The sequence below is a fragment of the Zonotrichia albicollis genome, chromosome 31 (genome assembly GCF_047830755.1).
Source record: "Zonotrichia albicollis isolate bZonAlb1 chromosome 31, bZonAlb1.hap1, whole genome shotgun sequence".
NCBI classification, from domain to species: domain Eukaryota; kingdom Metazoa; phylum Chordata; class Aves; order Passeriformes; family Passerellidae; genus Zonotrichia; species Zonotrichia albicollis.
Window position 1 is genome coordinate 6,150,339 of NC_133849.1, and position 26,245 is coordinate 6,176,583.

The 26,245-nt window shown below is 52.2% G+C and overlaps 1 protein-coding gene across 1 annotated transcript; it reads right to left on the minus strand.

Annotated features, from left to right (window-relative positions):
• Positions 1-16: 16 nt before the first annotated feature.
• On the minus strand, positions 17-25,537 carry LOC141725935 (uncharacterized). Its single transcript, XM_074530076.1, has 6 exons — positions 25,327-25,537; positions 7,815-8,113; positions 6,727-6,786; positions 5,049-5,094; positions 3,655-3,704; positions 17-693 (listed from the first exon to the last, which is right to left on the minus strand). Exons 1-6 carry the CDS (start codon positions 25,525-25,527, stop codon positions 594-596), a joined length of 756 nt encoding a protein of 251 aa, XP_074386177.1. The 5' UTR covers positions 25,528-25,537; the 3' UTR covers positions 17-593.
• Positions 25,538-26,245: the final 708 nt, after the last annotated feature.

Here is a 26,245-nt window from a genome sequence, read left to right on the forward strand (position 1 = left end):
TTGTTTATTGGGGGGATTTTTAGGGAATCTTTGGGAGGTTTTTTTTTTGATTATTGAGATTTTTTGAGGGGAATTTCTGGGGGAGTTTGGGGGAGGCTTTTTGGGGGAATTAGGGTGGTTTTGGGGGGACTCTGGGGAAATTTTTGGGGAGAGTTTTGGGGTGGTTTTGGGGGGATTTGGGTTTTTTGTGGGGAATTTTTTTGGGGATTTGTTGGGGTTTTATGAAGGATTTTTGGGAGGTTTTGGGGGGATTTTTTTGTATTTTGGGATTTTTTGGGGGGTGGATTTGAGGTGGGTTTGGGGCTGGTTTTGGGGGGTTTTGGGGCGGTTTTTGGGGATGTTTTGTGCTGGTTTTGGGGTGTCTCGGGCGGTTTTTGGGGTGTTTTGTGCTGTTTTTGGGGTGTTTTTGGGTGTCTCAGGGGCGGTTTTTGGGCTGGTTTTGGGGCTGTTTTTGGGGTGTCTTGGGGGGGATTTAGGGCTGGTTTTGGGCTGATTTCGGGCTGTTTTTGTGCCGTTTTTGGGGCGCCTCAGGGGCGGGTTTTTGAGGGGTTTTGGGGTGTTTTTTGGCTGGTTTTTGGCGGTTTTTGGGCTCCTCATGGCGGGACGCTGTCGCGCACCCAGCGCAGGTACGGGGGGTTCCCCTGCGCCACCGGCAGCGCCACCACCTCGGGCACCTCGTACGGGTGGCGGCTCCTGGGGACACCAAACAGACCCCATCACCCCAAAATGCCAAAATCCCACCCAAAACCAGCTCCCAAACCACCTCGGGCACCTCGTACGGGTGCTGGCTCCTGGGGACACACAACAGACCCCGTCACCCCAAAATACCAAAATCCCAAAAATCCCCAAATCCCACCCAAAACCAGCTCCCAAACCACCTCGGGCACCTCGTACGGGTGCTGGCTCCTGGGGACACCGAACAGACCGCTCACCCCAAAATCCCAAAAATCCCCACAAAAATCTCAAAATCCCCACCAAAATCTAAAAATCCCCACCAAAATCTAAAAATCCCAAATATTCCTCCCAAAAATCCCTCCCAAAATCCCAAAAATCCCCACCAAAATCCCCAAAAATCCCCAGCAAAATCCCAAAATTCCACCCAAAAATGACCTCCAAACCCCCTTGGGCACCTCTTAGGGATTGGGGACAAAAACCCAACTCAGGAACCCCAAAAACCCCAAAATCCAACTTGGGAACCCCAAAATCATCTCGGGAACCCCAAAACCCAACTGAGGAACTCAAAAATCCCATAAATCCCCCCAAAACAGCCTTGGGGACCCCCAAAATCCCAATTCAGGAACCCCAAAATCCCTCTCAAAATCCCAAAATCGCCCCCAAAACCCCAAAAATCCCCCCCAAAATGTCCCTGGGAACCCCAAAATCCCCTCAGGGCACCTCTTAGGGGTTGGGGGCTCCTGGGGACAAAACCCCAACTCAGGAACCCCAAAAATACCCCAAAAACCAACTCGGGAACGCCAAAACCTCCTCAAAATCCCTCTCAAAATCCAAAATATCCCCCCAAAAATGGCGCCGTGGGGGCACCTGGGGGACCCCAAAATCCAACCCGGGAACCCCAAAATAACCTCGGGAACCCCAAAATCCCCCCAAAATTCCCCAAATCACCCCCAAAACTGCCTTGGTGACCCAAAATCCTCCTCGGTCACCCCAAAATCCCAACTCGGGAACACCAAAAACCCCAAAATCCCTCTCAAAATCCCAACAATCGCCCCCAAAACCCCAAAATGTCCCTAGGAACCCCAAAATCCCCTCTGAGACCCCCCAAATCTGCCCCAAGCCCACCCAGGATGCCCCCAAATCCCACTAAAAGCCCCCAAGAGCCCCCAAAAATCCCACCTGGGACCCCCAAAACACCCCTGGGACCCCCCAAAATCCCTCAAGGACCCCCCAAATTTGCCCCAAGCCCACCCAAGATCCCCCCAAATCCCACCTGGAACCCCCAAAACAGCTCTGGGAGCCCCCAAATCCCCCCAGGACCCCTCAAATCCCACCTGGGACCCCCAAATCCCCCCTCAATCCCCCCCAGAGTCCCCCAAAAATCCCCAGGACCCCCCAAAATTCCCCTGGGACCCCCCAAAATCCCAGGGAGGACCCCCCAAATTCCCTAAGGACCCCCCCAAGGACCCCCAAATCCCCTGCAGGACCCCCCAAAATCTGCCCTAATCCCCCCCAGGACCCCCAAATACCCCAAAGATCCCCCAAGATCTCTCAAGGACCCCCCAAATCCCAGCCGGGACCCCCCAAAATCCCCCCAAGGACCCCCCAAAAATACCAGAATCCCCCAAGGACCCCCCAAAATCCCACCTGGGACCCCCCAAAATCCCAGGGGGGACCCCCCAAGTTCCCCAAGGACCCCCCCAAGGACCACCAAATACCCCAAAGATCCCCCAAACCCCCTCAAGGACCCCCCAAATCCCACCTGGGACCCCCCAAAATCCCACCTGGGACCCCCCAAATTCCCCAAGGACCCCCCCAAGGACCACCAAATACCCCAAAGATCCCCAAGATCTCTCAAGGACCCCCCAAATCCCAGCTGGGACCCCCCAAGGACCCCCCAAAATCCCTCAAGGACCCCCCAAATCCCCTCTGGACCCCCCAAATCTGCCCCCAGCCCACCTAAGATCCCCCCAAATCCCCCTAAAATCCCCCAAGACCCCCCAAAAATCCCACCTGGGACCCCCAAATTCCCCAAGATTCCCCCAAACCCCCCAAAACCCCCTGGGACCCCCAAATTCCCCCTCAATCCTCCCCAGAGTCCCCCAAAAATCCCCAGGACCCCCCAAAACACCCCTGGGACCCCCAAAATCCCTCAAGGACCCCCCAAATTTGCCCCAAGCCCACCCAAGATCCCCCCAAATCCCACCTGGAACCCCCAAAACAGCTCTGGGAGCCCCCAAATCCCCCCAGGACCCCTCAAATCCCACCTGGGACCCCCCAACTCCCACGGAGGACCCCCCAAATCTGCCCCAAGCCCACCCAAGATGCCCCCAAATCCCCCTAAAATCCCCCAAGACCCCCCAAAATCCCCTCTGGAACCCCCAAAAGCCCCCTGAGATCCCCAAAATCCCACCCAGGACCCCCCCAAAATCTCCCCAAATCTCCAGGACCCCCCAAAACAGCCCTGGGACCCCCCAAAATCTGCTCCTATCCCACTGAGGACCCCCCAAAATCCTCCCCAGGACCCCCAAAATCTGCCCCGATCCCCCCGCCCAGACCCGAAACTTGCCCTGGGACCCCCAAAATCCCCCAAGACCCCCCAAATCCCACCTGGGACCATCCAAATCTGCCCCAAGATCCCCCAAAAAACCCACCCAGGACCCCCCAAAATCCCACCTGGAACCCCCAAAACAGCCCTGGGACCCCCCAAAATCCCCCAGGACCCCCCAAGGACCCTCAAATCCCCTGCAGGACCCCCCAAATCTGCCCTAATCCCCCCCAGGACCCCCAAATACCCCAAAGATCCCCCAAAATCCCCCAAGGACCCCCCAAAATTCCCCCTGGGACCTCCCAAGGACCCCCCAAAATCCCCCAAGGAGCCCCCAAATCCCACTGAGGACCCCCCCAATCTGCCCCAAGCCCACCCAAGACCCCCCAAATCCCCCAGGACCCCCCAAATTCCCCCGTTCCCGTCCCCACCGCACGAAGTCGCTCAGCGCCGGCACCCGGGAGCTGCGGGTCTTGATCATCTGGGGACACAATGGGGACAGAGGGGACAGTGGGACATCGGTGGGGACGTTGGGGACACCTTGGGGACATCTTGGGGACACACAGGGGACATTGGGGACAGAAGGGACATCGGTGGGGACACATTGGGGACACCTTGGGGACACATTGGGGACATCAACAGGGACACACTGGGGACACTGGGGACATTGGGGATGTTGGGGACACTGGGGACACCTTGGGGACATTGGGGACATTGAAGACACTGGGGACACCTTGGGGATGTTGGGGACACCTTGGGGACATCAATGGGGACACTGGGGACACTGGGGACATTGGGGACAGTGAGGGGACACTGGGGACATCAGGGGAAACTGAAGGGACATCGGGGACATCGGGGACACATTGGGGACACATTGGGGACACACAGGGGACGTTGGGGACACATTGGGGACATCAATGGGGACATTGTGGGTGTTGGGGACAGTGGGGACATTGAGGACATCAATGGGGACACCTTGGGGACACCGGGGACATTGTGGGTGTTAGGGACACTTGGGGACTTTGGGGACACCTTGGGGACATTGTGGGTGTTGGGGACAGTGGGGACATTGGGGACATCAATGGGGACACCTTGGGGACACCGGGGACATTGTGGGTGTTAGGGACACTTGGGGACTTTGGGGACACCTTGGGGACATTGGGGACATCAATGGGGACACCTTGGGGACAGTGGGGACACATTGGGGATGTTGGGGACACTGAGGGGACACTGGGGACACACTGGGGACATTGGGGGGGGATTGGGGACATTAATGGGGACACTGAGGGGACATTGGGGGATACCTTGGAGACATTGGGGACATCATTGGGAGGATTTGGAGACATTTGGGACACCTTGGGGACATCGGGAGGGATTGGGGACATCACTGGGGACATTGGGGACACATGGGGGACAGTTATGGGACACTGGGGACATCACTGCGGACACCTTGGGGGACATTGGGGACATCATGGGGACACTGGGGACACCATGGGGACATCACTGGGGACGATGAGGGGACACCGGGGCATTGGGGACAGTGGGGACAGTGAGGAGACACTGGGGACACCTTGGGGACAGGGGGGACATTGGGGACAGGGAGGGGACATCACTGGGGACACCTTGGGGATATCATTGGGGACACTGGGACACTGGGGACATTGGGGGTGTTGGGAGGACATTGGGGACAATGGGGACACTGGGGCATTGGGGACATTGTTGGGAGGATTTGGGACACTGGGGACACCTTGGGGACATCACTGGGGACATTGGGGATGATGGGGACACCCTGGGGACATTTGGGGACATCGGTGCCGTCACTCACCAGCAGGACCTCGCTGTCCTCCTCCAGCTTGCCCTGCCACGTGTACCTGGGGACATGGGGACAGTGGGGACAGTGGGGACATGGGGACAGTGGGGACAGTGGGGACATGGGGACATGGGGACAGTGGGGACAGTGGGACAGTGGGACATGGGGACAGTGGGACAGTGGGACAGTGGGACATGGGGACAGTGGGGACAGTGGGGACAGTGGGGACAGTGGGGACATGGGGACATGGGGACATGGGGACATGGGGACAGTGGGACAGTGGGGACATGGGGACAGTGGGGACATGGGGACATGGGGACAGTGGGACAGTGGGACATGGGGACAGTGGGACAGTGGGACATGGGGACAGTGGGACAGTGGGGACAGTGGGACAGTGGGGACAGTGGGACATGGGGACAGTGGGGACAGTGGGGACAGCGGGGACATGGGGACATGGGGACAGTGGGGACAGCGGGGACATGGGGACATGGGGACAGTGGGGACAGTGGGGACATGGGGACATGGGGACATGGGGACAGTGGGACATGGGGACAGTGGGGACATGGGGACATGGGGACATGGGGACATGGGGACAGTGGGACATGGGGACAGTGGGACAGTGGGGACAGTGGGACATGGGGACATGGGGACAGTGGGACATGGGGACAGTGGGACATGGGGACATGGGGACAGTGGGACATGGGGACATGGGGACAGTGGGACATGGGGACAGTGGGACATGGGGACATGGGGACAGTGGGACAGTGGGACAGTGGGACATGGGGACATGGGGACAGTGGGGACATGGGGACAGTGGGACAGTGGGACAGTGGGACATGGGGACATGGGGACAGTGGGACAGTGGGGACAGTGGGGACATGGGGACATGGGGACAGTGGGACATGGGGACAGCGCGGTGGCACCACCCTGTGCCCGTGTCCCCAACACCTTCAGCACCCCAATGTCCCCCCGATGTCCCCCAATGTCCCCCTGTCCCCAATGTCCCCTGTGCCCCCCCAATGTCCCCCACTGTCCTCAATCCCCTTGTCCCCAGTGTCCCCAATGTCACTGTGGTGCCCCCCATGTCTCCATTGTCCCCAACGTCCCTGTCCCCAATGTCCTTGGTGTCCCTCAGCATCACCCCCAATGTCCCTCAATGTCCCCAATGTCCCTCCTCTGTCCCAGCTGTCCCCTCTCTGTCCCCAATGTGCCCCCGACCCTGCTTTCCCCCCTGCCCCTCAATGTCCCCAGTGTCCCCTCAATGTCCCCCCTCTGTCCCCCTGTCCCCAGTGTCACCGTGGCGCCCCCAATGTCCCCATGCTGTCCCTGCTGTCCCCAATGTCCCTCTGTCCTCCCTGTCCCTGCCCCTCAGTGTCCCCAGTGTCCCCCAGCTGTCCCCAATGTCCCCCTGCCCCCGATATCCCCAGTGTCCCCCAGCTGTCCCCCCGTCCCCCAATGTCCCCTCTGTCCCCAGTCCCTCCTGGTGTCCCTGAATGTCCCCATTGTCCCCAGTGTCCCCCCTCTGTCCCCGCTGTCCCCACTCTGTCCCCATTGTCCCCAGTGTCCCCCAGCTGTCCCCCTGTCCCCCAATGTCCCCTCTGTCCCCAATGTCCCCATTGTCCCCATTGTCCCCATTGTCCCCAATGTCCCCAGTGTCCCCATTGTCCCCGCTGTCCCCACTGTCCCCACTCACACCGAGGTCACTCCAGGGATGATGTTGACGCAGGCGGCCAAACGGTTCTGGACCAGGGACCTGTGGGGACACCTGAGTGTCACCTGTGTGTCACCTGTGTGTCACCTATGTCATCCCCTGTGTCACCAACCCCACCCAAACGGTGCTGCACCAGGGACCTGGGGACAGGGACAGTGTCACCTGAGTGTGTCACCTGTCACCCTGTGTCACCTGTGTGTCACCTGTGTGTCACCAACCCCACCCAAACGCTGCTGCGTCAGAGACCTGGGGACAGGGACAGTGTCACCTGTGTGTCACCTGTGTGTCACCTGTCACCCTGTGTCACCTGTGTGTGTCACCTGTGTGTGTCACCTCCTGTGTCACCTGTCACCCTGTGTCACCCTGTGTCACCCTGTGTCACCTGTGTGTGTCACCTGAGTGTCACCTGTGCCACCCCCTGCTAGGGACAGGGACACCTGAGTGTCACCTGAGTGTTCCCCCCTGGGACAGAGACAGTGTCACCTGTGTCACCTGTGTGTCACCTGTCACCCTGTGTCACCTGTGTCACCTGTGCCATCCCCTGTGTCACCAACCCCACCCAAACGCTGCTGCACCAGGGACCTGGGGACAGGGACAGTGTCACCTGAGTGTGTCACCTGAGTGTCACCTGTGCAACCCCCTGCTAGGGACAGGGTCACCTGAGTGTCACCTGAGTGTCCCCCCTGGGACAGGGACACCTGAGTGTCACCTGTGTCACCTCTCCCCGCCACCCCTGGGGACAGTGCCACCCTGGTGTCCCCCCATTGTCCCCTGGCCAGCTCGGTGTCCCCTCAGTGTCCCCTCCTTTGGTGTCACCTGGCCAGCTCAATGTCCCCCCCCACTGTCCCCACTGGTGTCCCCTGGCAGGCTCAGTGTCCCCTCAGTGTCCCCTCAGTGTCCCAATTGGCATCACCTGGCAGCTCGGTGTCCCCATTGCCCCCATGGTGTCACCTGGCTCACTCAGTGTCCCCACTGTCCCCTCAGTGTCCCCCCATTGTCCCCAGTGTCCCCATGCCAGCTCAGTGTCCCCACTGTCCCCAGTGTCCCCTCAGTGTCCCCATTGGTGTCACCTGGCCAGCTCGGTGGCCACGCTGAGGTTGGGGCAGGTGACGAAGGCGGCCGAGAGCTCCCCGGTGTCACTGGCGGTGTCCCCTCTGTCCCCTCTGTCCCCTCTGTCACCCGTGGTGTCACTGCTGGTGCCGTTCCCGGTGCCGCAGCTGCCGCCCGGTGTCCCCTCCATGGCCGCGGTGCCCTTGGTGGCCTTGGCTGTTGTCACCGTCCCTGTCCCTGTCCCTGTCCCTGTCCCTGTCACCGTCGCCGTCCCCGTCCCCCTCCGGCCCAGCCCCGGCAGCAGCAGCAGCGACAGCGCCTGAGAGAGAGAGAGAGGCAATAGTGACCTGTCACGATATCGGCCTGTCACGATAGCGGTGACACCGGCCTGTCGCGATAGTGGCCTGCTATGACAGTGGCCTGTCACGATATTGTTGGCCTGTCGTGACATCAGCCCGTCTCAATCCAGGCAATATCAGCCAGCCCTGCCATCAGCCTGTCGCGACAGCAGCAATGGCGGCCTGTCACGATAGCGGTGCTAGCGGCCTGTCACGATAGCGCCCTGTGACCATAGCAGCAATACCGGCCTGTCACAATATTGGCCTATCACGATAGCAGCGATATCAGCCTGTCACGACAGCAGCCTGTCGCGATAGCAGCCTGTTGTGCCAGTGGCAATCACAGCCTGTCGTGATCGCTGCTGTCACAGTACCAGCCTGTCACGATAGTGGCGATATCAGCCTGTCACGATTGTGCCCTGTCGTGATATCAGCCTGTCACGACAGTGGCCTGTCGCAATAGCAGCCTGTCGTGATCGCTGCTGTCGCAGTACCAGCCTGTCACAATAGTGGCGATATCGGCCCATTGCGACGGCAGCCTGCCGTGAGATCGGCCTGTCGCGACAGCGGCGATACCGATCTGTCGCGATAGCGGCCTGTTGCAACAGAGCCCTGTCATGACAGCAGCAACCTTGGCCTGTCGCGATAGCAGCGACAGAGGCCTGTCCTAACTGTGGTGATTCCAGCCTATCGCGATATCGGCCTGTCACGATAGCAGACTGTCATGATATCAGCCTGTCATGACAGCAGCAATATTGGCCTGTCGCGATAGCGGCAACCCTGGCCTGTCGCGATAGTGCCCTGTCGCGATAGCAGCGATATTGGCCTGTCGCGATATTGGTGACAGCGGCCTGTGGTGACAGCGCTGATATCGGCCTGTCACGATAGCGGCCTGTCACGAATGCCAGAAATCCCAGAATCCCAGAATCCCAGAGTTCAGGGGATTCCCAGAAATCCCAGAATTCAGAGAACTCACAGTATGACAGAATTCCGACAATTCCCAGAATTCCCAGAATCCCAGAGTTCAGGGAATTTCCAGAAATCCCAGAAATTCCAGAATTCACAGAATTCCCAGAATCCCAGAGTTCAGGGAATTTCCAGAATTCTCAGAATTCAGACAATTCACACGATTCCCAGAATCACAGAACTCTCAGAATTCAGGGAATTCCCAGAATTCCCAGAAATCCCAGAATGACAGAATCCAGGGAATTCCCAGAATCCCAGAATTTGGACAATTCCCAGAATTCAGGGAATTCCCAGAATCACAGAATTCCCAAAATTCAGACAATTCACACAATTCCCAGAAATCCCAGAATCCCAAAATTCCCAGAATTCCCAGAATTTAGAGAATTCAGAGAACTCACAGAATGACAGAATCCAGGGAATTCCCAGAATTCAGCCAATTTCCAGAATTCTCAGAAATCCCAGAATTCAGGAAATTCCCAGAATCCCAGAATTCCCAGAATTCCGACAATTCCCACAATTCCCAGAAATCCCATCATTTTCAGGAATTTTCAGGAATTCCCAGCCTGGTATCACCTGCAGAGGGATGGACGGACAGCTCATCAATAATTATATCGATATTAATATTAATATTAATATTAATATTAATATTAATATTAATATTAATATTATTGATATTCAATTTACTGACAGACAGTGCCAGCCCCTCATCCAGGTCATCAATAACCATATTGATATTATTGATATTAAATTGACTGATGGATGGTGCCATTCCCTCCTCCAGCTCATCAATAATTACATCGATATTAATATTAATATTGGTGATATTAAATTTACTGACAGCACCAGCCCCTCATCCATGTAATCAATAACAATATTGATATTATTGATATTAAACTCGATTAAGCCGACTAATGAACCACTCAATCCCCCATTCATGTCATCAATAACAATATTGATATTGATATTAATGATATTAAATTTATTGATGGACGATGCCATCCCCTCAACCAGGTCATCAATAATGATATTGATATTAATATTATTATTATTATTATTATTAGTGATAATAAGCTGACTAATGAAAGGCTCCATCCCCTTCTCCAGGTCATCAATAATGATATTAATATTAATATTAATATTGATGATATTAAATTTACTGATGAACGAGATTCCCTAATCAATAACCATGATATTAATATTTATATTGATGATATTAAATTTACTCATGAACAACGAGATTCCCTAATCAATAACCATATTGATATTGATATTAGTGATATTAAACTGACCGATGAACCGCTCAATCCCCCCATGCACGTGATCAATAATGACATTGATATTGATATTGATATTTTTGATATTGATATTGATATCAATGATATTAAATTTACTGATGGACAGCGCCATTCCCTCGTCCAGATCATCAAGAATTAGATTAATATTAATGTTAATATTAACGATATCAAATTTACTGATAGCGCCAGCCCCTCCTCCAGGTCATCAATAATTATAGTAGTATTAATATTAATATTAATGATATTAAATTTACTGAGAGCACCATCCCCCCCTCCCTGTCATTAATAACCATATTAACATGAATATTAATGATATTAGAGTGACTGATGGACAGCACCAGCCCCTCCTGCAGGTCATCAATCATTTGATTAATATTAATATTAATGATATTAGATATTAGACTGGTGGACAGCACCAGCCCCTCCTGCATGTCATCAATCATTTGATTAATATTATTATTAATGATATTAGATATTAGACTGATGGACAGCCCCAGCCCCTCTTGCAGCTCATCAATAATTTGATTAATATTATTATTAATTATATTAGAGTGACTGATGGACAGCACCAGCCCCTCCTGCAGGTCATCAATCATTTGATTAATATTATTATTAATGATATTAAATTTCCTGATGGACGACACCATCCCCTCATCTATGTCATTAATAACCCTATTGATATTATTGATATTAAACTAATGACCAACACAATAACTATAGTCATATTAATATTATTATTAATGAAATTAAATTTACTGATAGACAGTGCCATCCCCTCCTCCAAGTCATCAATAATTATAGTAATATTAATATTATTATTAATGACATTAAATTTACTGACAGACAACGCCATCCCCTTGTCTGTGTCATTAATAACAATATTAAGATGAATATTAATGATATTAAATATACTGATGGACGGCACCATCCCCTCCTGCAGGCCGTCAATAATTATTATATTGATATTGATATTAATATTAGTTATATTAAAATTACTGATGACCAACACAATCCCCTAATCCACATCATCAATAACCATATTAATATTAATATTAATGATATTAAATGACCAATGAATGACACCATCCCCCATGCACATCATCAATAATGATATTGATATTGATATTGATATTATGATATTAAATTTATTGACATCAGTGTCATTATTAATGATATCAATATTGATATTAACGATATTAAACTGACCAATGAACGACTCAATTCCCGAATGCATGTCATCAATAATGGTATTGATATTGATATTGATATTAATATTGATATTAATGATATTGAACTTACTAATGAAAGACTCAATCCCCTCCTCCAGGTCATCTGTAATGATATTGATATTAACAGTAATATTAACGATATTAAACTGATTAATGAAAGGCTCAATCCCATCCATGTCATCAATAACGATATTGATATTGATATTGATATTGATATTAGTGATATTAAACTGACCAATGAAGGGCTCCATCCCCTCATCCACGTCATCAATAACGATATTGATATTGATATTGATATTCATGTTAATAGTAATATTAATGATATTAAACTGATTAATGAAAGGCTCAATCCCATCCATGCCATCAATAACAATATTGGTATTGATATTGATATCGATATTGATAGTAATATTAATGATATTAAACTGACCAATGCAAGGCTCAATCCCATCTGTGTCATCAATAATGACATTGATATTGATATTGATATTGATGATATTAAACTGACCAATGAAAGGCTCGATCCCCTCATCCACGTCATCAATAACGATATTGATATAGATATTCATGTTAATAGTAATATTAATGATATTAAACTGACCAATGAATGACTCGATCTCCTCATGCATGTCATCAATATTGATATTGATATTGATATTATTGATATTAAACTGACCAATGAACGGCTCAATCCCATCTGTGTCATCAATAATGATATTGATGTTGATATTAACGATATTAAACTGACTAATGAATGACTCGATCCCCTGCATGTCATCAATAACAATATTGATATTGATGTTGATATTAGTGATAATGAACTGATTAATGGAAGGCTCAATGCCATCCACGTCATCAATCATGATATTGATATTAATATTGATATTGATATTGATATTGACATTGATATTGATATTAATGATATTAAACAGATTAATGGAAGGCTCAATGCCATCCACATCATCAATTACAATATTGATATTGATATTGATATTGATATTGACATTGATATTGATATTGATATTGATATTAAACTGATTAATGGAAGGCTCAATGCCATCCACGTCATCAATCACGATATTGATATTGATATTGATATTGATATTGATATTGATATTGACATTGATATTGATATTGGCATTGATATTGATATTGGCATTGATATTGCCATTGACATTGACATTGACATTGATATTGACATTGATATTGATATTGATATTGGCATTGATATTGATATTGATATTGGCATTGATATTGATATTGATATTGATATCGACATTGCCATTGATATGAATGACCCAGCTCACTGCATCTGTCACGATACCGGCCTATCGCGATCGAGGGATATCGCGACACTGGCCTGCTGTGATACCGATACATCATGAGATCGGCGATATCGTGATACCGGCCTGTCGCGACAGTGGGATATCGCGACACTGGCCTGCCATGATAGCAGCGATATCGGCCTGTCGCGATAGAGGGATATCGCGATATCGGCCTGTCATGATAGAGAGATATCGCGATATCAGCCTGGCACAATAGAGGGATATCGCGATATGGGCCTGGCACAATACGGGGATAGCACAGTATCAGCCTGTCACGATAGAGGTGTATTGTGATACCAGCCCATCACGATCCCAGCCTGTCACAACAGCGGGATATCGCGATCCCAGCCTGTTGCAATAACGACCCGTCATGATATCAGCCTGCCACAATAGAGGGGTATCGCAATATCGGCCTGTCACGATACAGGGATATCGCGATATCGGCCTGTTGTGATAGAGGGATATCGTGATATCGGCCTGGGGGATAGAGGGATATCGCGATATCGGCCTGGGGAGACAGAGGGCTATCGCGATATCGGCCTGTCGCGATACAGGGATATCGTGATATTGGCCTGTTGTGATAGAGGGATATCGCGATATCAGCCTGGGGGATAGAGGGATATCGCAATATCGGCCTGTCACGACATCGGCCTGTCACGAGAGAGGGATATCGCGATATCACCCTGGCACAATAGAGGGCTATCGCAATATCGGCCTGGCACGACAGAGGGATATCGCGATATCGGCCTGATATCAGCCTGTTGCGACAGAGGCCTGCCACAATAGAGGAATATCGCGATATCAGCCTGTCACGATAGAGGGTTATTGTGATATCGGCCTGTCGCGATAGAGGGATATCGCGATATCGGCCTGGCGCAATAGAGGGATATCATGATATCGGCCTGTCACGATAGAGGGCTATCACGATATCAGCCTGTCGCGATAGAAGGATATCGCGATATCAGCCTGGGGAGATAGAGGGATATCGCGATATCGGCCTGTCATGATAGAGGGCTATCGTGATAGCAGCCTGGTGCGACAGAGTGGTATCACAATATCAGCCTGTCGCGACAGAGACATCGCGATATCAACCTGTCACCATACAGGGATATCGCAATACCAGCCCATCATGATCCCAGCCTGTCACGATAGAGATATATCGTGATAGCGGCCTGTCACGATATCAGCCTGCCATGACATTGACAGCGCTGGCATATCGCGATAGCAGCTGTCACGATATCGGCACATCGCAACAGCGGCACGTCGCAATATCAGCATGTCGCGATAGCTGCGCCACGACACCGGCGTGTCCCGATGCTCCTGTCGCGATATCCGCACTGCGCTATCACATCACGGCGTTCATGTCGCGACACCGGCGCGTCGCCATCGTCACCACACAGCCCCGGCACAATGCGGTGCTTGTGTCGCGATATTCCTGTCGCGACAGTCATGTCACGATATCCACACTGCGATACGCGTGTCACGATAGTCATGTCGCGATAGTCATGTCGTGACAGTCGTGTCACGATATCCACACTGCGATACGCATGTCGCGATAGTCATGTCGCGATATTCATGTCGTGACAGTTCCGTCGTGACATTTGTGTTGCGACATTCGCATCGGGATATCCATGTCGCGATAGTCGTGTCGCGATATTCACGGCACAACGTTCACGCTGTGGTGTTCATGTCGCGACATTCATGTCACGACAGCCCTGCCGCAATACTGACATCACAATGCTCATGTCGCGATATTGGCATCACAGTGCTCGTGTTGTGACATTCACCTTGCCAAGTCATGTCGCGATATTCATGTCGCGATACTCATGTCGCGATATCCACATCGCAACGTTCATATCACGATCTTCGCGTCGCGATATTCCCGTGGCGCTGCCCACGTCACAGTGCTCGTGTCGTGACAGTCATGTCGCGATATTCATGTCGCGATATCCACGTCACAGCAGCCATGTCGCGATAGTGGCATCGCGACGTTCCTGTCGTGATAACCCGGCACGTCGTGACAGAGCGGCGTCGTGACATTCACATCCTGATATCGCGATATTGACGCTGCGACAGCCGTGTCACGATATTCGCGTCACAACGCTTCATGTCGCGATATCTCTGTTGTGACATTCGTGTCACCGTGTTCATATCGCGATATCCATGTCATGACATTCCTGTCACGATATCCATATCACGATGTTCACGTCGTGACATTCGTGTCATGATATTCCTGTTGCGATATTCACGTCCCAACGCTCATGTCGCGATATTCCTGTCGCGACAGTTGTGTCACGATATCCACACTGCGATACGCGTGTCGTGATATTCATGTCGCGATATTCACGTCGTGACAGGTCCGTCACGATATTTGTGTCGCGATAGTCGTGTCGCGATATTCACAGCACAACATTCACATTGTGATGTTCATGTCGCGACATTCATGTCACGACAGCCCTGCTGCAATACTGACGTCACAACGCTCATGTCGCGATAGTCACGTCGCGATATTGGCATCACAGTGCTCGTGTCGTGACATTCACCTTGCCAAGTCATGTCGTGATATTCATGTCGCGATATCCACATCGCAACGTTCATATCACGATCTTCGTGTCGCGATATTCCCGTGGCACTACCCACATCACAGTGCCCATGTCGTGACAGTCATGTCGCGATATTGACGTCGTGACGCTCCTATCGCGATATCACCTCGCAACGTTCAGATCGTGATATTTGCACTGTGACAGCCATGTCGCGATATTCATGTCACGATATTCATGTCACGATATTCATGTCGCGATATTCATGTCGCGATATTCATGTCGCGATATCCACATCACAGCAGCCATGTCGCGATAGTGGCATCGCGACGTTCGTGTCGCGATAACCCGGCACGTCGTGACAGAGCGGCATCGTGATATTCACGTCCCGATATCGCGATATCGACACTGCGACAGCCGCGTCACGATATTCGCGTCACAACGCTCATGTCGCGATATCTGTGCTGTGACATTCGTGTCACCGTGCTCATATCGCGATATCCATGTCACGATAGTCACGTCGTGATATTCCTGTCACGATATCCATATCGCGATATTCATGTCACGACATTCTTGTCATGATATCCATATCGCGATATCCATGTCACGACATTCCTGTCACGATATCCATATCGCGATATTCACGTCGCGACATTCCTGTCACGACATTCCTGTTGCGATATTCACGTCCCAATGCTCATGTCGCGATATTCCTGTCACGACAGTCGTGTCACGATATCCGCACTGCGATACGCATGTTGTGATATTCATGTCGCGATACTCACGTCGCGACAGTTCCGTCATGACATTTGTGTTGCGACAGTCGCGTCGGGATGTCCATGTCGCGATATTCATGTCGCGATATTCACGGCACAACGTTCACATTGTGGTGTTCATGTCGCGACATTCATGTCACGACAGCCCTGCCACAATACTGACGTCACAACGCTCATGTCGCGATATTGGCATCACAGTGTTTGTGTCGCGACATTCACCTTGTCAAGTCATGTCGCGATACTCATGTCGCGATATCCACGTCACAGCAGCCATGTCGCGATAGTGGCATCGCGACGTTCGTGTCGCGATAACCCGGCACGTCGTGACAGAGCAGCGTCGTGACATTCACGTCACGATATCGCGATATCGACACTGCGACAGCCATGTCACGATATTCGTGTCACAATGCTCATGTCGCGATATCCATGTCACGATAGTCACGTCGTGATATTCCTGTCATGATATCCATATCGCGATATTCACGTCGTGACATTCCTGTCGCGACACTTGTGTCATGATATTCCTGTCGCGACATTCCTGTCACGATATCCATATCGCGACATTCACGTTGCGACATTCGTGTCACGATATTCCTGTTGCGATATTCACAACCCAACGCTCATGTCGCGATATTCCTGTCACGACAGTCCTGTCGCGATAGTCGCAGCGCGATGTTCATGTCGCGATATCTGAGGTGCCGCAGTCATGTCGTGACCTCCATGTCGCGATAGCCGTGCCGTGACAGCCATGTCGCGACATTCCTGTCACGATATTCATGTCGTGACAGCCCCAGCTGTCGCGATATGGACGTCGCGATCTTTGTCTCGCTGCGCCCCCGTCGCGATCTTTGTATCGCGATATTCATGTCGCGATATTCCTGTCACAACAGCCCCGCGTGTCGTGACAAACCTGACGTGTGGGGTTACGATGCTCAGCATATCGCGATATCCCTGTCGCGATAGCGGCCATATCGTGATATCCCTGTCGCGATACCCACTATCGCGATATCCATGTCATGATAGCGGTGTATCGCGATACCCCTGTCACGATATCAGCCCTATCGCGCCATCCCTGTCGCGATATCCGCGCTATCGCGATATCCATGCTGTAATACTCGTGCTATCGCGATATCCCTGTCCCGACACCGCTGCTATCGCGACATTCTCTCGGGCCATCGTCGCTATCGCGATAGCTGCGTCACCATACCGACACTATCGCGATAGCCGTGTCGTGACAGCCGCCCTGCCAACACCGGCCCTGTCGCAATATCGGCCCCGCCCAGTCACGATATCCCCCATATCGCGATATGCCCCTCCCCATATCGCAATATCCCCATCCCCACATCACGACATCCTCCCCCATATCGCGATATCCCCTCCCCCATATCGCGATATCCCCCCATATCACAATGTCCCTCCCATATCACAATATTCCCCCATATCGCGATATCCCCGTCCCCCATATCGCGATATCCCCCCCATATCGCGATATCCCCTCCCCTATGTTGCGATATCCTCCCCATATCACAATATCCCTCCCATACCGCGATATCCCCCCCACATCGCGATATCCCCCCCATATCCCAATATCCCCCCATATCGCGATATCCCCTCCCCCATATCGCGATATCCCCATCCCCACATCACGACATCCTCCCCCATATCGCCATATCCCCTCCCCATATCGCGATATCCCCCCATATCGCGATATCCCCCCCATATCACAATATCCCCCCCATATCACGATATCCCCTTCCCCATATCGCGATATCCCCTTCCCCATATCGCGATATCCCCTCCCCATATCGCGATATCCCTCCCATATCGCGATATCCCCCCCATATCGCGATATCCCCCCCATATCGCGATATCCCCTACCCCATATCGCGATATCCCCTCCCCCCATATCGCGATATCCCCTCCCCCCATATTGCGATATCCCCTCCCCATATCACAATGTCCCTCCCATATCACAATATTCCCCCATATCGCGATATCCCCTCCCCATATCGCGATATCCCCTCCCCATATCACAATATCCCTCCCATATCACGATATCCCCCTCCCCACATCACGACATCCTCCCCATATCGCGATATCCCCTCCCCATATCGCGATATCCCCTCCCCATATCGCGATATCCCCCCATCGTGATATCCCCTCCCCATATCACAATATCCCTCCCATATCACAATATCCCCCTCCCCATATCGCGATATCCCCCTCCCCATATCGCGATATCCCCTCCCCCATATCGTGATATCCCCTCCCCATATCACGATATCCCTCCCCATATCGCGATATGGCCCCAGCCGCACTCACAGCCCAGGCCGCTCTCATTGGCCGCCGGCTCCTCCTGGGGGGAGGGCAGGGCTCAGAGCCCAAAGGGACCCAAAAACCCCAAAATCCCCCAAAAACCCAAAATCCCCAAAACCCAAAATCCCCCCAAAACCCCAAAATCCCCCAAAACCCAAAATCCCCCAAAACCCAAAATCAGCCCAAAACCCCAAATCCCCCAAAACCCCAAAATCCCCCCAAAACCCCAAATTCCCCCAAAACCCCAAATTCCCCCAAAACCCAAAATGGCCCCAAAACCCCAAATCCCCCAAAACCCAAATCCCCCCAAAAACCCAAAATCCCCCCAAAACCCAAAATCCCCCAAAACCCAAAAACCCCCCAAAACCCAAAATCCGCCAAAACCCCAAAATCCCCCAAAACCCAAAATCCCCCCAAACCCAAAATCCCCCCAAAACCCAAAATCCCCCCAAAACCCAAAATGGCCCCAAAACCCAAAATCCCCCAAAACCCCAAAATCCCCCCAAACCCCACACAACGGCTTCCAAAACCTAAAATGGCCCCAAACCCCCAAACCTGAGCCCAAAACCTGACCCCAAACCCCCAAAGCCTGACTGACCCTAAACCCCCCTAAACCGGACCACAAAATCCCCAAATTTGACCCCAAAAGCACCAAAATTTGACCCCAAAACCACCAAAGTTTGACCCCAAAATCTGACCCTAAACCCCCAAAACCTAACCCCAAAATTTGACACCAAAATCCCAAAATCTGACCCCAAAACTCCCAAAATTTGACCCCAAAACCCCCCAAAACCTGACCCCAAAACCACCAAAATTTGACCCCAAAAATCCCAAAACCTGATCCCAAAACTCCAAAATTTGACCCCAAAATCCCCAAAATTTGACCCCAAAACCTGATCCCAAAACCAACAAAATCTGACCCCAAACCCCCCAAATTTGACCCCAAAACCCCCAAAATTTGACACGGAAACCCCTCAAAACCTGACCCCAAAACTCCCAAAATTTGACCCCAAAACTCCCAAATTTAACCCCAAAACCCACAAAATTTGACACCAAAACTCCCAAAACCTGACTGACCCTAAACCCCCCTAAACTGGACCCCAAAATCCCCAAATTTGACCCAAAACCCCCCAAAACCTGACCCCAAAACCACCAAATTTGACCCCAAAACCTGATCTCAAAACCCCCAAAATTTGACCCCAAAACCCCCAAAACCTGACTGACCCAAAACCCCCCTAAACTGGACCCCAAAACTCCCAAAATTTGACCCCAAAACCACCAAAGTTTGACCCCAAAACTCCCAAAATTTGACCCCAAATCCTGATCCCAAAACCCCCAAAATTTGCCCAGAACTCCCAAAATTTGACCCCAAAACCTGATCCCAAAATCCCCAAAACCTGATCTCAAAACCCCCAAAATTTGACACGAAAACCCCTCAAAACCTGACCCCAAAACTCCCAAAATTTGACCCCAAAACCCCCAAATTTGACCCCAAAACCCCCAAAATTTGACACCAAAACTCCCAAAACCTGACTGACCCTAAACCCCCCTAAACTGGACCCCAAAATCCCCAAATTTGACACCAAAACCTGATCCCAAAACCCCCAAAATCTGACCCCAAACCCCCAAAACCTGACTGACCCTAAGCCCCCCAAAACCGGACCCCAAAACTCCCCAAATTTGACCCCAAACTCCCCAAATTTGACCCCAAAACCACCAAAACCTGACTCCAAAACCACCAAAATTTGATCCCAAAACCCCAAAATTTGACCCCAAAAATCCCAAAACCTGACCCCAAAACTCCCAAAATTTGACCCCAAAACCTGATCCCAAAATCCCCAAAACCCCCAAAATTTGACACCAAAACCCCTCAAAACCTGACCCCAAAACCACCCAAAATCTGACCCCAAACCCCCAAAACCTGACTGACCCTAAGCCCCCCAAAACCGGACCCCAAAACTCCCCAAATTTGACCCCAAACTCCCCAAATTTGACCCCAAAACCCCCAAAATTTGACACGAAAACCCCTCAAAACCTGACCCCAAAAATCCCAAAATTTGACCCCAAAACCCCCAAATTTAACCCCAAAACCCACAAAATTTGACGCCAAAACCCCCAAAACCTGACTGACCCAAAACCCCCCTAAACTGGACCCCAAAATCCCCAAATTTGACCCCAAAACCACCAAAACCTGACTCCAAAACTCCCAAAATTTGACCCCAAAACCTGATCCCAAAACCACCAAAATCTGACCCCAAAGCCCCCAAAATTGACCCCAAAATCCCCAAAATTTGACCCCAAAACCCCCCAAAACCTGACCCCAAAACCCCCAAAATTTGACCCCAAAACCCCCAAATTTGACCCAAAACCCATAAAATTTGACACCAAAACTCCCAAAATTTGACCCCAAAACTCCCACAATTTGACCTCAAAACCTGATCCTAAAACCACCAAAATTTGACCCCAAACCCCCCAAAACCTGATCCCAAAACCACCAAAATTTGACCCCAAAAATCCCAAAACCTGACCCCAAACCCCCCAAATTTGACCCAAACCCCCAAAATTTGACACGAAAACCCCTCAAAGCCTGACCCCAAAACTCCCAAAATTTGACCCCAAAACCTCCAAATTTAACCCCAAAACCCACAAAATTTGACACCAAAACTCCCAAAACCTGACTGACCCAAAACCCCCCTAAACTGGACCCCAAAATCCCAAATTTGACCCCAAAACCTGATCCAAAATCCCCAAAACCTGATCTCAAAACCCCCAAAATTTGACCCCAAAACCCCCAAAACCTGACTGACCCAAAACCCCCCTAAACTGGACCCCAAAACTCCAAAATTTGACCCCAAACCCCCAAAACCTGACCCCAAAACTCCCAAAATTTGACCCCAAAACCACCAAAGTTTGACCCCAAAACTCCCAAAATTTGACCCCAAATCCTGATCCCAAAACCCCCAAAATTTGCCCAGAACTCCCAAAATTTGACCCCAAAATCCCCAAATTTGACCGCAAAACCCCCAAAATTTGACCCCAAAACCTGATCCCAAAATCCCCAAAACCTGATCTCAAACCCCCAAAATTTGACCCCAAACCCCCCAAAACCTGACCCCAAAACCACCAAAATTTGATCCCAAAACCTGATCCCCAAACCCCCAAAACCTGACTGACCCCAAACCCCCCCAAAACCCCCAAAATTTGACCCCAAAACCCCCATAAACCTGACCCCAAAACTCCCAAAATCTGACCCAAAAACCTGATCCCAAAACCACCAAAATCTGACCCCAAACCCCCCAAATTTGACACCAAAACCCCAAAATTTGACCCCAAAACCCCCCAAAACCTGATCCCAAAACTCCCAAAATTTGATCCCAAAACCTGATCCCAAACTCCCAAAACCTGACTGACCCTAAACCCCCCTAAAACCGGACCCCAAAACCCCCAAATTTGACCCCAAAAATCCCAAAACGTGACCCCAAAATCTGACCCCAAAACCACCAAAATTTGACCCCAAAACCTGATCCCAAAACCACCAAAATCTGACCCCAAACCCCCCAAATTTGACCCCAAAACCCACAAAATTTGACATGAAAACCCCTCAAAGCCTGACCCCAAAACTCCCAAAATTTGACCCCAAAACCCCCAAATTTAACCCCAAAACCACAAAATTTGACACCAAAACTCCCAAAACCTGACTGACCCTAAACCCCCCTAAACTGGACCCCAAAACCCCCAAATTTGACCCCAAAACCACCAAAACCTGACCCCAAAACTCCCAAAATTGACCCCAAAATTTGACCCTAAAACTCCCAAAATTGGACCCCAAAACTCCCCAAAACCTGACCCAAAACCCCCCCAAAATCTGACCCCAAACCCCCAAAACCTGACCCCAAAACTCCCAAAATTTGACCTCAAAACCTGATCCCAAAACCCCCAAACCTGACTGACCCCAAACCCCCCTAAACCAGACCCCAAAACCCCCAAAATTTGATCCCAAAACCACCAAAATTTGACCCCAAAAATCCCAAAATCTGACCCCAAACCCCCAAAACCTGACTGACCCTAAGCCCCCAAAACCTGACACCAAAACTCCCAAAATTTGACCCCAAAATCCCAAAAATTTGACCCCAAAACCTGATCCCAAAACCAACAAAATCTGACCCAAACCCCCCAAATTTGACCTCAAAACCCCCAAAATTTGACACGAAAACCCCTCAAAACCTGACCCCAAAACTCCCAAAATTTGACCCCAAAACCCCCAAATTTAACCCCAAAACCCACAAAATTTGACACCAAACTCCCAAAACCTGACTGACCCTAAACCCCCCTAAACTGGACCCCAAAATCCCCAAATTTGACCCCAAAATCCCCCAAAACCTGACCCCAAAACTCCCAAAATTTGACCCCACAACTCCCAAAATTTGACCCCAAAACCTGATCCCAAAATCCCCAAAACCTGACCCCAAAACCACCAAAATCTGACCCCAAACCCCCCAAATTTGACCCCAAAACCCCCAAAACCTGACCCCAAAACCTGATCCCAAAACCACCAAAATTTGACCCGAAAATCTGACCCCAAACCCTCAAAACCGGACTGACCCTAAAGACCCCTAAACCGGACCCCAAAATCCCCCAAAACTCCCAAAATTTGAGACCAAAACTCCCAAAATTTGACCCAAAAACCTGATCCCAAAATCCCAAAACCTGATCCCAAAACCCCCAAATTTGACCCAAAACCTCCAAAATTTGACCCCAAAACCCCCAAAACCTGACTGACCCTAAACCTCCCCTAAACTGGACCCCAAAATCCCCAAATTTGACCCCAAAACCCCCCAAAACCCGACCCCAAAACCACCAAATTTGACCCCAAAACCTGATCTCAAAACCCCCAAAATTTGACCCCAAAACCCCCAAAACCTGACTGACCCAAAACCCCCCTAAACTGGACCCCAAAACTCCCAAAATTTGACCCCAAAACCACCAAAGTTTGACCCCAAAACTCCCAAAATTTGACCCCAAATCCTGATCCCAAAACCCCCAAAACCTGACTGACCCCAAACCCCCCTAAAACCTGACCCCAAAACCCCCAAATTTGACCCCAAACCCCCAAAACGTGACCCCAAAATCTGACCCCAAAACCCCAAAACCTGACTGACCCTAAACCCCCCTAAACCGGACCCCAAAACCCCCAAATTTGACCCCAAAACCCCCCCAAAACCTGACCCCAAAACCACCAAAATTTGACCCCAAAACTCCCAAAACCCCCAAAACCTGACCCCAAAACCACCAAAATTTGACCCCAAAACTCCCAAAATTTGACCCCAAAACCTGATCCCAAACCCACCAAAACCTGATCCCAAAACCACCCAAAATCTGACCCCAAACCCCCAAAACCTGACTGGCCCTAAGCCCCCCAAAACCGGACCCCAAAATCCCCAAATTTGACCCCAAAACCCCCCAAAACCTGACCCCAAAACTCCCAAAATTTGACCCCAAAACCCCAAATTTGACCCCCAAAACCTGACTGACCCTAAGCCCCCAAAACCTGACCCCCAAACCCCCAAAATCTGACCCAAAAACCTGATCCCAAACCCACCAAAACCTGACCCCAAAACTCCCAAAATTTGATCCCAAAACCTGATCCCCAAACCCCCAAAACCTGACTGACCCCAAACCCCCCAAAACCTGACCCCAAAACCACCAAAATTTGACCCCAAAATCTGACTGACCCTAAACCCCCCTAAACCGGACCCCAAAATCCCCAAATTTGACCCCAAAACCTGACCCCAAAACTCCCCCAGATCACCCCAACCCCCCAAAATTACCCCAAACCCTCCCAAAACCCCAAAATTACCCCCGGCCCCAAACCCCTCCCAAATCCTGACCCCCAAACCCCCCGAGACCCCAGCCCCAAAATCTGACCCCAAAATGACCCCAAACCCCCCAAAGTGTCCCAGCCCCAAAACTCCACCCAAAATTACCCCAAAATCCCCAAAGGGACCCCAAAACCGCCCCCAGCCCCAAAACCCGACCCCAAAACTGCCCCAAACCCCCCCGAGACCCCAGCCCCAAAACCTGACCCCAAAATTACCCCAAAATCCCCAAAGTGACCCCAAAAATCGCCCCCAGCCCCAAAACCCGACCCTAAAATTTCCCCAAAACCACCCCAACCCTCCCCGAGACCCCAGACCCAAAACCTGACCCCAAACTGAGCCCAAAACCCCCAAAGGGACCCCAAAAATCGCCCCCAGCCCCAAAACCTGACCCCTCCCCAAATTCTGACCCCAAATCCCAAATAACCCCAAACCCCCCAAATTCTGCCCGAGCTCTGCCCAGAATTCGCCCCCTCCCCAAAATTCCCCCCAAATTTTGCCCCCTCCCCAAACTCACCCCAAATTTCGCCCCCTCCCCAAATTCCCCGCCGGAACTGCCCCGGCTCCGCTCAGGCCCCGCCCCCTCCTCAAACCCGGCCCCAGGCCCCGCCCCCTCCCCAAATTCCCCCAAACTCCGCCCCCGCTCGCGCCCCCTCCCCAAATTCCCCCAATTCCCGCCAAACCCCCCCAGTTCCCGCCAAACCCCCGGATCTCCCGCCAAAACCCCCCAAATTCCCGCCAAACCCCCCCCCCCGGATCTCCCGCCGGATCTCACCAGGCCCCGCCCCCTCCCCAAACCAAGCCCCGCCCCTTCCCCTCCGTCCGCGCCCCCTCCCCAAATTCCCCTCCCCCCGCCCCTCCCCCCCCTCACCGCTCCCGCGCTCCGCTCGCGCCGCCGCCGCCCCCACGTGACCCGCGGGGCCCCGCCCCCGCTCCGTGACGTCACCGCCGCCGCCGCCGGAAGCGACCGGGGGTGGATGGGGAGGGGGCGGGGGGGGAGGGGGAGTCCCCGCCCCCCCTTTTTCCCCCTCCCCCTCCCCCACCCCCCCGATCCGCCGCCCCTCCCCCCCATCCCGGGGCTCCCTGGCCTCGCCCCGCCCCCACCACAGCCCCTCCCCATCGCAGCCCCGCCCCCTCACTCCAGGCCCCGCCCCCCTCCCCCGCTTTAGCCCCGCCCCCTCCCCCGTGGCCCCTCCCCCATTCCCGTCCCCCCCCTCCCCTCCCCCCGCTCCGGTTCCCGGTTCCCGATCCGGCCCCTCCCACACCCTTAGCCCCGCCCCATCCCCCCTTTAGCCCCGCCCCCTGCACTTCCCACCCACCCCCATTCCCGTTTCCCCCCCGCTCCCGTTCCCCCTCCCCCCGTGGCCCCTCCCCCACTCTTAGCCCCGCCCCCACCCCCGCTTTGGCCCCGCCCCCATTCCCGGTCTCCCCCCCCCCCCATTCCCGGTCCCGGTTCCCGCTCCGGCCCCTCCCCCCCTTAGCCCCGCCCCCATTCCTGGCCCCTCCCCCCATTTCCGGCCCCTCTCCCCTCTCCCCTCCCCCCCGCGGCCCCTCCCCCCCTCCCCCTCCCGCCCCTCCCCCGCCCCTCCCCCCGCCGGGGGTGTCGCGCGCCGCTGGTGGCACCATGTCCTATGTCCCCTTCCGAGGTACGGCCCCGCAAACTGGGAGCACTGGGAGCGCTGGGAGCCCAGACTGGGAGCGCTGGGAGCCCATACTGGGAGCGCTGGGAGCCGCGGAGGGGCAAACTGGGCAAACTGGGAGCGGGGGAGGGGGCACTGGGAGCGGGGGGG

Excerpts from the sequence above, each read along its gene's own strand:
- LOC141725935 (XM_074530076.1), bottom strand. The coding sequence starts at position 25,527 with ATGGGGGGGAGGGGCGGCGGATCGGGGGGGTGGGGGAGGGGGAGGGGG. Across the intron at positions 8,114-25,326 it reads GCGAGCGGAGCGCGGGAGCG|GCGCTGTCGCTGCTGCTGCT; the intron begins GTGAGGGGGGGG and ends TCTCTCTCTCAG. Across the intron at positions 694-3,654 it reads GCGCTGAGCGACTTCGTGCG|GAGCCGCCACCCGTACGAGG; the intron begins GTGGGGACGGGA and ends TGGTGTCCCCAG.